At 43.0% G+C, this 12,106-nt stretch overlaps 1 protein-coding gene across 1 annotated transcript in view; it reads right to left on the reverse strand.

The window, feature by feature from the left end:
* The window catches only part of LOC145400495 (glutamyl aminopeptidase-like), an 87,407-nt gene that overhangs the window by 49,279 nt on the left and 26,022 nt on the right, over positions 1 to 12,106 (reverse strand). Inside the window, exons 5-7 of the mRNA XM_080273039.1 lie at positions 11,777 to 11,947; positions 2,612 to 2,709; positions 1,776 to 1,910 (exon numbers count right to left, since the gene is read on the reverse strand). Coding sequence (XP_080129165.1) covers positions 1,776 to 1,910; positions 2,612 to 2,709; positions 11,777 to 11,947 — 404 coding nt within the window. The remainder of the gene's footprint in view (positions 1 to 1,775; positions 1,911 to 2,611; positions 2,710 to 11,776; positions 11,948 to 12,106) is intronic.

A 12,106-nucleotide genomic window follows, 5' to 3' on the forward strand; every position in this document is an offset into this window, starting at 1 on the left:
CCCTCCCCCCTTTCATCCAACCATGAGTTCATAACTATTCACCAAGATCCTCTCCACAAAGCAAATACAAGTGCACTGAGCAATTTGATAAGCAAAACCCTTCATATGTGATCTCTCACACAGTAGGCATAAAGGGGAAGGAAGACAACTATATGTAGGAGGGTCCAATGATGTAGCTGCCTAATCATCAGTCAATACTACCCCTACACTCCTCACTCCCAGCAAAAAAACAGATTATGAAAGAAGGTGTTACAAAGGTTGAAAACTGCATAAAGATCTAATCCCTTCAACCTGATGAGACATTCTTATATTTTATTCTTGCTACTTTCAAATAACTGTATTGGTCGGAAAAGGCTATCTCTAACCCCTCCAGTTTCTAAAGTCTTTCCTTGACTGAACAGAATAATCTTGAGGTACTGTGCAAAGAAAAAACTAAAGAATACGGTGACCTCTTGGGTTTTGCGCATGTGGTCATAGCGGTTTTTGTTATCACTGCAAAGTGAAAAGCTGCACTCATGTTATTACTGAATACTTTTCAGCTAAAAAAAAAAAACATCATTATCATGCACCTGTGCTGGGTTCAGCTAACACTGATGATGCAATATCTGTGGTTTCTGATGGCTTGATGGAATTCAAAGATGAGGCCCTACTTCAGGAGTTAATCCCAAGTGGTGGAGAGCACTATCTCTCCATCCCCTGACCTCAGAACCCCTTACCTCAAGCTCATTTCAAGTCTCTCTTCGATATATGTTTCTTCCTTATTGTGTCCTTTTCATCAGTTTCTATTAACCTAACCACACCTATGTGTGTTTCTGATACTTAACATAACAGTAAGTATATATTTAGTGGGTACAAATTGTTGTAAAAGTGAAAATTTAGGTTTATGAGTGGGGTGCCTGGTACTAATCAGGATAAATCTCATAGCTTCTGTGCTTTTGTTAGCATGCAATTTCATTATCACACACTAGGCTCAGTACCAATGATGCACAATAACCAAGGGATCACTGTACTGTACTCTACATCACCGAATTTACAAAGTTTACAAATCAGATACTGGTTTATGTCAGCCAGCAGGGATAATCTTACTGTCACTGTTAGCTTTATGGAAGCAACTTTAGGGTACAGAGAATGGTGAATGGATCAAAAGGATGGGAAAAATGAGAGTACTGTATACAGTGGATATGTTGGGGCTATGATACAAGTAAATGTGTGGGTGTGGATGATTACATTGGGAGCGAGTCGTCATTTCTCGGGTACCCCCCATTTTTGGGGGAAGCAGCCTAGATAGACAGATATTGTGGAAGAAAGCATATGAATGTAGATGCAATGAAAAAGAGAAATGGCTGCAAAGGAGGGGAATGAGGAATTTGTAGGATTATGAAGCAGGGATGAAGAAACTGAGATGGAATATGGAACATATGTGCAGCACAGATTCAAATAAAAAATGGGCAAAAACTTTTCTCTAAAATCAAATCTTGAAGAGAAACTTTCTTATTCCAACTGAATACAAAAAAAGAATGTTTTGCAGGAAACTTAGATACTTCTCAATACAGTGGCTGTATAAAATCTGGCAACACTGCACAGTTCATTTTTTTTCTCTTTTTTCTAGGATGGAGCTAACAAGGGTGAGGGGCCTGAGGGCCCTATAAGCCTACAACCTTTATGTCCACCTTTTAGTAATCCACTTATATAGCCAGTTATAACATGAATGCACACACACACACACACACACACACACACACACACACACACACGCACAGTATTCCACAACTCACCTTGCTGTAGGAAATACTGTCAAATATCTCTGTGATCTCATCTGGATGATTAACTGGCTGGACAATGGGGTGGGAAGTCAGTTGAGCATCCAAAAGCATCACACGCTGCAAGTCTTCCACTATGAACTGACCCTCCTGGGGTGAAAGATAAGATGAATGAACATACACATCATCATCAGCATCAATGACATCATCCATAAATACTAACAAGGGCATTTACTAAACACAAAAATATAAGAATGCAAAAATATTACATTAAAATATGCTCCCTACATGTCAAGTGGGTTGGTGGAGGATTAGTGCCCCTACCTGTAAAACAAATAACTCAGAGTCTTTGGCCACCCCATGCGGGATTATGGCGTCTTGCAATGAATGAATGAATGAAAATTTTAAAACAAATGAAAAATTATGAGATGTGTAGAACGAGGAACAATTGACCACATTTAAGTGAATATTTGTACAAAAAAAAGGGGGAAATAAAAGAAAACTACGAACATCACACTACCAATAACAAGAAATGTTTGACAATGAAGACGTACAATGCACCTATACCAGAACACTACTTACCATTTCCTAATCAATATTATTGTTGTTCACTCCCTTGTACCCAAAATGGAATCAAATAATAATGACAAAAATGAATGAGAGTTGAAAATAATGTAGCAAATTAATGAAGAAAACAAAAATACTACAAATGAAGGATAAAGTACAAAATTAAGTAAAAAGTACCAAGACTGAATAAAAAGTGGAACAACAAAAAAAAATAAAAAAATAAATTACACACACACACACACACACAAAAATGAAGACAGGATCATCAAAATGACACTACTTACCATATCCCAATCCTTCTCATAGTTGGCCACACCCTTATACTCGATGTAACTGGCAAAACCCTCATTCAGCCACAGGTCATCCCACCATTCCAGGGTCACTGAAAGGGTGTTAGATATTAGCCTTGTGCATGGGGTGAGGCAGGTGTGTGGGGTGTGGCAGGTGTGTGAAGTAAGGCAGGTGCATGTGGGTGAGCTAGGTGTGTGGGGTAAGGCAGGTGTGACCAGGTGAGGCAAGTGTTGGCAGGTGAGGCAGGTGTGTATGTGGGTAAGGTAAGTATGTGTGGGGTAAGATAGCTGTGCGTGGGTGAGGCAAGTATGTGTGAGGTAAGGCAGCTACGTGTGGGTGAGGCAAGTATGTATGAGGTAAGGTAAGGTGTGGCAAGTGTGTCAGGCATGGGAGGTGTGCAGGGTGCATAGGGGTGTGAGAGAAGGCAGGTATGTGGGATATGGCAGGAGTGGGTAGGTGAGGTAAGTGTGTCATGAGGTTGGTACGTGCAATACTTCAGGTGGGTGTGGGTGAGGCAGATGTATGTGAGGTAATGGGTAAGGGGTGTGTGTGGGGGGGGGTGAGGCAGAGGTGTGAAGTAAGGCATGTGTGTGTGTGTGTGTGGGGTGTGGCAAGTCTATATGTAAGTGAGAGAAGTGTGTGAGTGTGTGGAGTAAGCCAACTGGGTGTATATTTACCTAGTTGTAGTATACAAGAGTTGATCCAAGCTCATATTGTCCTGTCTCCATATATACTTTTACCCAGTCTAATTTTAAACACATGGATGTTCTTTGCCTGCATCACCCCCTTCGAACCATTCAAGATATCTATATTTTTCTTTGGGAAACTACATTGTTTCACATCAAGACAACTGCTCTTCCTCACTTTGTATTCATGCCCTCTTGTCCCTTCATCACCCACTGCAAAGAGTCATACTACACCTCTTACACCTTTGTAAATCATAAATGTCTCCCTTTTGTCATCTTTCACATAATGTTTTTTTTTTTTTTTTGCACTTCTTTAGTCTTTCTTCTTGAGAAAGTTCTCTCAAATCAGGAACAATTTTTGTGGGCATCCTTTGTAATTTTTACTGTGGTGACCATATCGCTGCTGCATACTCATGTCTTGAATTTATCATGGACAATTTCTCTATCTCCTGAATCATAAAATTAAAACTACTCTCATGCTTATCAAGAATCCATATGTACCACCAATAATCCTATCAATATGTTTTTCTGGTGACAGGTCATCCTGTATGATTACTCCTAAATCCACCAGATGAAAAGAATATTTTGAAAGTGTGATGAATGGGAATGGACAGAGCAAAGCAACAGTTAAAATGACTGGTTCTGGGGGTGTACAGAGAAGGAATGCAGTCCCAGGATACGACACTCACAGAGGTGAAGAACTCTGTGAAGTGTCTGAAAAATGGGAAAGCAGCTGGGGTTGATGAGGTGTATGCAGAGATGATTAAGTGTAGTGGAGAGAAAAGAATGAAATACTTGTTGGAGATATGTAAGAAGGCATGTGCCAGTAGAGTGGAAAAAGGCAGTGATTGTACCCCTGTTCGAAAATAAAAGTGAATGTATATGCGAGGGAGGTGTGAGCTGGGACCAGGGCAGTGAAATGGCAGGGGACAGGGTGACATGGAGGTGATTTGTTTGTGGCCACCCCTTACAGGATTAAGGTGTCTGGCAATAGATAGATAGATGGAGTGTAATGAGTGCAAGAATTATCGTGGCATAAGTCTACTGAGTGTTGTAATGGAGGTACAGTAAACCCTCGATGTAACGAAATAATTGGGAGGAGGGGTGGGTCGCTATATCCGAAAGTTCGCTATATACAAGGAGTCGGTATTTCCGATGGATTACCGAACACAGTTCACTATATAAGGGAAGCCATTCAGTCCTACATGCTCAAACATAACCTGAACTAACTCTATGAAGTTTACATGGAAAATTCAATGGTTTATGAAGTTGTACATGTAAATACAATACTGTATGAAGTTGTACATATAAATACAATACCTATAATAAGAATACAGTATAATGTAATACTGTTACAGTACACTTTCTGTGCCAGGAAGAGATGCTGCTGAAGTACACTTATTGTGCCAGGAAGGGATGCTGTTGTCACCGTGGGCTGATTCCTGAACTTCCCCCTCACTTAACGACCTTTGTTTGCAAAATCCAGGGGAAGTTCGGTCGCGCTTTGGCCGTTTGCTATATCCGAATTTCACAATACCAGGGTTCATTATATCGAGGGTTTACTGTATATGGAGGAATTATTACAGAGAAAGTAGGTCAGATGACAGAAGTCCTAGTGAATGACGAACAGCGTGGCTTTAAGAGTGGCAAAGTATGTGTGGATTAAATATTTGCAGTGAGACAGATAATGAAGAGGGCAAGTGAGAAGGACTCTAAGGTGTTTACGGCATTTATGGATCTGGAAAAAGCATACAATAAAGCAGACAGAGAATGATTGGGGAAGGTTTTGCGCATGTACAGTGTGAATGGTAAGCTGCTAGGTACTGTCAGGACTCTCAGGAGTTGCTATGATGGTGTAAGGGTAAATGAGCATCTAAGTGAATGGTTCACGATCAGTGTGGGCGTGCGACAAGGTTGTGTGATGTCCTCATGGCCGTTTAATACACATATGGATGGGGAGATGAGAGAAGTAAAAACATGAGTAATGGAGAGAGGGATGGCACTGGTAATGAATGATGATGGCTGGAATATCTCAAATCTGTTGTATGCTTATGATGCTGTGCTACTTGCAAATACCACACAAGAGCTTGGTAGACTAGTACTGAGTTTTGTAGATGTCTGTGAGCATTGTGCATTGACAGTAAATGCAAATAAGTGTAAAGTGATGATAACTGAGAGAGAACAGTGACTCCCAGTGTGATGTTACAGTGAATAGTGAGAGAGTTCAAATACCTGGGTAGAGTGATAGAAAAGGGAGGAAAATGTGCAAAAGAAGTGGAGAGTAGAGCGACACAGGGAAGGAAACTGGCTGGTGGTATGAAGGCCTTGATAAGGACCAGAGGCTTCAGTGTTTCAGTTGCGTGAGGCTTACATGAAGGACTGTTAGTGCCAACTTTAACATACGGATGTGAGACTATTGTGTGGTACAAAAATGAAAAGTCAAAAGTAACAGCAGTGGAGATGGGACTGCTGAGGAATGTGTGTGGAGTACAGAGAGTGGATAGGATACGGAATAATGTGATTTGTGAAAGATGTGGAGTGAGGAAGTCTGTGGACACCAAAATCGAAGAGAGTGTACTGAGATGGTTTGGTCATGTGAAGAGAATGGATGACAATAGAGTGGTCAAAAAGGTATTTGACAATAGAGTGGTGAAAATGGGATATCTGAGCAAATCTGAAGGAGGGAGGAGGCGAGGTAGGCCACGAAGAAGGTGGAGGGATATGGTGGATGAATGTGTGAGGAAGAGAAGTATGGAAGGCTGGTGAGGCCAAGGGACTGACAAATGACTGAGCTGGCTGGATGAATTTTGTGCGGAGAAGTGCATAACCAAGGACCTGGCACCCCTTTTTACTTAACAGCATTCGGACTGGCTCTAGCAGATAGGTATATGTGAAGTTACTGAATGTATTGAAATTTTTTTTGGCCTATGTGGTGGAGCCAGGATTTTGAGGGCTTGAATGGTGAGTGAATGGAAGCGTGGCCCATTGAACTGGGCAAACTTTGGCTGTCTGGATGCTGCTACTCCTCACCCTACCCTAGCATGGGAAAAAGAGGTCTGGATGATAATGATGATGATGCACCAGCATTCTGAAGCATGATAAAATTAAATGCCTGAATGAAAACAAAGAAAACTAATAAATAATCAAAGTGTTAGCTGAATAAAATAGTCTGACATTAAACAAGACCTATTATAAAAGTCAACCCTCGATTCTACGGACCTGGAATCAATGAATTTCGGAAGCAACGGACAATATCTGCTGACAGAAAATCGCTCCGGACACAGGTTGTTTGTCCGTTATTTGAAAGTTTGTCATTTCTAACTACTGTACATACTGTCTGCATGATGGTATTGTGATCCCTACTCTGACGTATGGAAGCGAGGCGTGGACCTTGCAAGAGGGGAACAAGTCAAGAGTGAGAGCAGTGGAAATGAGTTACTTGAGAGGAGCATGTGGAGTGACATGGAGGGACAGGTTGACGAATGAAGAAGTGAAGGAACGTTGTGGGGTAGATGGGGATGTGGTTGAAAAGATTAGGAGAAATACACTGAGGTGGTTTGGACATGTGGAGAGGATGGAGAGTGAAAGACTGACTAAGAGGGTGTATGTGGGTGAGGTGGAGGGAGGGAGAGGGAGGGGTAGAACGAGGATGAGGTGGAGGGATGGAGTTGAGAGGTATATGAGGGAGGGGGGGGTGAGTTGGGGGGAGGGGAGTCAAATGGTGGGTGACAGAGTGACTTGGAGGCGTTTTGTCTGCGGCCACCCTTTGCGGGATTAGGGCGTCGGGCTATAGATAGATAGATAGATAGACATACTGTATTTCTCTTTACAGATACAAAAACAAATGATACTGTAGTTGAACATAAAAAATTACTGTAACACAGTACTGTACTGTACTGCACAGAACACCATAAAGCAAGTCGTAATATAATGGGTCCAGAGAAAACGAGGTATTGTGAGGTAAACTATACCTCATACCAATTAATCTGGCCAGGCATTTATGGCAACACTGTTCCTGCTGAGATTCTGATTGGCTGGAGGTGTTTGTTTGATTTCGTTGTTGCTTAAACAGATACTCTCTTTATTATCAGACGTGATACTGAGCTTGTCGACAATACAATCGTCAAAAGCAATAGGAAATCCGTTAGATACTTAACAACAATGAAGTTTTCGTAAGAAGATAGAGATATGAGTCAACAAAGTATTATAACACTCCAAGTCAAGGTCAGCATTCGAACAACTCCGTAATATAACAGAAAATTAGGGAAACCTGCTTAATCTAAGCGTTGGTATAACACATTTAAATTTTAAGATCAGTCCATACTGTGATAATAGAGGATATATAATGAAATAGTTTTCCTTTAGCCTACTTTGATTTTTCGCGATTTTTTCAAACCTCCCTCCCCGCAGAACTAGTCTTTTCATTAGAATTTTTAATTATTCAGAGTTGTGGCACGATTTAAGGGTGCGGACTGATCTTAAAATTTAAATGTGAGTTATACCAATGCTTAGATTAAGCTGGTTTCCTTAATTTTCTGTTATATTACGGAGTGTCGGAGATTTAAAAGAATTGTTCGAATGCTGACCTTGACTTGGACTGTTATAATACTTTGTTGACTCAATATCTCTATCTTCTTACGAAAACTTCATTGTTGTTAAGTATCTAACGGATTTCCTATTGCTTTTGACGATTGTATTGTCGACAAACTCAGTATCACATCTGATAATGAAAAGAGTATCAGTTTTAGCAGCAACGAAATCGAACAAACACCTCCAGCCAATCAGAATCTCGGCAGGAACAGTGTTGCCATACATGCCTGGCCAGATTAACTGGTATGAGGTATAGTCCGCGATAGTGTCACTGCACCTCATCTTCGATACCATCATATTTCTTTTGCCACTTTTCAAGTTCTAGGCTATTTTTCCCTTCATTATCAAACGGCGGACTTTTACAAGCAACGGACACTTGTACCCCCCTACCAGTCCACTGGATCGAGGGTCGACTGTATGTCCTTGTACTGGAAGAGCTTAACAGTGTGACATTTGGGCCTGCTTTTGAGAGCACAGAATCTCTGGCAGACCTATGATGCCCTTTTACGATAAGCAAACTATTACAGTCATGCCCTGGCATGCGATCAGGTTACGTCAAGTGAAAATGGAATGCATACTAAGAAATCGCATAATGACGCTGATTCAGCATGGAGCTAAATGGGTATAGGGAAGGGGGCCCAGAGCAGTGTAGCCTAAAACCTCTAACACTGCTGCCTCCTACTTGATGTCCTAGGCTGGTCCAGGTTGTCACCATGGGTACCCCCCCCCCCCAGGCTGGTGGGCAGCTGTAGGGTCTGGACAATTACTCCACGTCCTCAGGAGGAGGTTAGGAATGATGGGGAAAGAAAATGGATGAGACCAAGGAAGAGAGAAGTGGTAAGGTCGAAGGAGAGCATAGTGGTGAGGCAGGTGGGAAGCGTAGGTGGTGGGGGAAGTGCAGGGGTGAGCGAAGCAGATATGAAGACAAGACAGAGGCAGGTGAAGCAGGGCGTAGTGTTTACTTCCCACTCGTTCATGGCCTGGTATCTTCCTTGGTGCTGCTGGTTGTTGCAAGGGGGAAGATGGTGATGGTGGTCTGTTGTGCTGCCTTCTTCTTAGTCACCAGGACCTCTCTGGTGACTGTATGGCAACACATCACTCCTTGTTGGGTTTGGGTCCTTGTCCTGTTTGTAGGCAATGGCATCATCAATCTTAGCAAGGAACTTCTTTAGTGTCAATGTCCAGAACATGAATGGGCTTGAACTCCTCACCATCCTCGCCATGCACCCTCCTATGCCTCCGTTCCCTGTACCCTTAGCTCAATGAGCTTCTCTGTGGACAGCTGCTCGGTATGGTTCTCCAGGATCTCCTGCACATCACCCTTGTCAAACCCTGTCTCATGGAAGAGGTCAAGGATTTCATGATGGATGCCCTTCACTGCAGGGATCCCCATGAAGGAGTGAACACACTCCAGCCAGACTTTCCTCCAGACACCATTGAGCGTGCTCAGCGTACCTCTTTCCATTCCGTCGTGATGTTATCGATGGCGTTTATGATATTACATTTCTTCCAAAGCCATCACACTGTGTCAGTCTACCCTGAGTTGTTCGCCCTCACCATCTGCTCGATGGTATGGCAAAGGAAGTGGGTGTAAAGGTGATGACAACACCTTGGTCCATAAGGCTGGACCAATGCTGTAGTGTTGGGGGACAGGTACACCACTTTTATGTTGTCCACCCAATCCGTCATGCCATCAGGGTGGTTTGGGGCATTGTTTACCAGCAAGAGAATGCTCTTGGTCAATCTGCTCTAGCCTGCACAGTCACACAGGAGGGGGGGACAGGTAACCTACCATGTAGGAACAGCCAGACTGTGAAGGTCAACCAAGCCTTGGAGTTACTCTTCCAAACAACCCCCAGGATATCTTTAATGTACTCTGCCAGTGCCCAGGGGTTCTCCCAGTGATAGACACGCAAGAGTTTCAGCTTACGACCTCCCCCTCCCCCTCTGCATTCGTACCAGGAGGGTGAAGCGGTCCTTGGCTGCCTTAAAGCCTGGCACATGTCATTCTTCCTTGCTGATGTAGGTTTCCTGGGATATACATTTCCAAAACAGGTCCATCTCATCAAAGTTTAGGACCTTTTTTTGGAGATTATCCCCCGTCCTCAATGACTGCCTTCAGTTTGGCAGGGAAGGCCTCAGCTGACACGTAGTCAGCACTAGGAGCCTCCCCTTGCCTGGTCACATGTTTACGGTCAGCATGGACTTTAAACCACTTAAACCACTCAGTTCTTGCCTTGAACTACTCCTTCACTTCCACTCCTCTCTTTTCCTTGAGATCCTTCCACAGATTTAGTGCCTTGGTGCAGATGAAACTATGATGCAGGGGCTGCTTCGCTTGGTTAAGTAATTTATCGTCCATCTGTATATTGGAATTCCTAGTTTTAATTAGGCACTTAGCAGTCAGGATAGGTACATTTTGTAATGTAGTTAGGACAGCCTAGGATTTTTTTTTTTTTTTAATACAGCAGAGACCAGGGACTGAGGCAGCTTAAGGGCTTCAGCAATCTTGTTCGCCCTCTGCCCGTCCTTATGGCACTTAACAATGTCCAATTTCACATCAAAGGACTATGGTCTCCCCTTTTAGGCTTATAATCAGTGCCCTCAGAAGCACCAAACGTTCCACATGTAGCACTCTTGCCAGACGTAATTTCCAAGGCACAAATTTCAGTATTTCACACAAAAGTAGTTATCCTTCCACTTAATATATCTGGCAATAGCGATGGCGTTTTGATGGCACTGCATGCACGAGATGGTTGGTTATATAACACGTGAGATGGCTGGTTATATAACACAGGGAACACAAGGAAGACAATCACAGCTGTGGGACACGTGAGCAAGTGGACGTGCTAGATGGGGTTTTCAAAGGAGTGACATGAAGCAGCCCACATGCACAGACACCTCAGATTGGGGTTCTGTGCATGTCAACACTGGTAGACTATATTGACCAAAATGTCTGACTGTCGGCTTACACAGGCAGCACCGTGTACACACAGGATTGTATACGTGGCCACCACATGTACAAGTGAATTCTGCAATCATTAACCTGAAACTGGGCATAACTTCTTATTTTTATCATATTCTATCAAACGATTGCATATTCAACCACAGCATACTGAGGCATGACTGTACCGGAGTGACACGTGTCTTACATGAAGTTGAATGTCTCTTTTTGAACATACTAAATTAGTTGCAATATGATTAAATGTGAATCTCTTCCAACCAAACTTCTTACAGGTATCCCAGTTATCTAGTGCCCTACACTAGACTGGAGCTACATTACATGCAATTCCTAGTCACACCTCCAACACAAGTAAGTCTCATTCTGTGATACATCTGGATGACTGTCATGTAGCACTTGATAGAAGCCACTGCATCAGACACAGATAAATACTTTACTGACCATTCCGATGCAAGAAAGCGTGTATATTAATAGGTAGGCACATGCACACAAAACCCGTAGCTAGGATTTTAAAAATGGGATGACCAAGACTAATTTTAGGGTGGCCAACGATGAAATCTTTAGGGGGGATTCTAGGGATTTTCTCTTGGTCACTGAGGTGGCCAGGTATACCTCAGGGGTGGCCACCGTTTTGGCTACGGTACTGATGTGCACACACTCCTCTGGTTACACTTCTGGTGTGCACGCGAGCATGCACACACACACACACACACACACACACACACACAAACCCTCCCACTCAGCTATCCCCCCACTCTCTCACCCATTTAACTTTACAACCCGACAAACTACCACTGTGTACACCCACCTAATCTAACTCTTCCACTTTAACTTAGCCTAACCTACCTAACCCAACACTGCCTTAACTTATCAAACCAAACCTACCCAAATCTAACTCCTCCACATTTATGCACACCCACCTAAGTTGCCAAACCACATGTGCGCCAACTCATGGGCCACTACAGCTGCAACCCTCTGTTTGTTGTATGAGGAGGAGGTGATGGAGTCGTACAACATGTTGGTCTCTCTGTATGTAATCAGGCCCCAGTGTTCCATTGCACCAGAAATGAAGTCAGGGATGGCAATCATATCTGGAGGGAAAAATAAGGATAGAGGCTGATGGAAAAAAATATATGTATAGGAAGAAGGTAAGTGTAATTATGAACAGATTAAGAGCCCAGTGTTCCAAGGGGCTAGAGATGAAGTCAGGGATGATGATCATGCATTGTGGAAGGTAGGTGGATAAAGAG

Source organism: Coenobita brevimanus, chromosome 1 (genome assembly GCF_032717465.1).
Source record: "Coenobita brevimanus isolate Jiangsu-jjx chromosome 1, ASM3271746v2, whole genome shotgun sequence".
Classification (NCBI taxonomy): domain Eukaryota; kingdom Metazoa; phylum Arthropoda; class Malacostraca; order Decapoda; family Coenobitidae; genus Coenobita; species Coenobita brevimanus.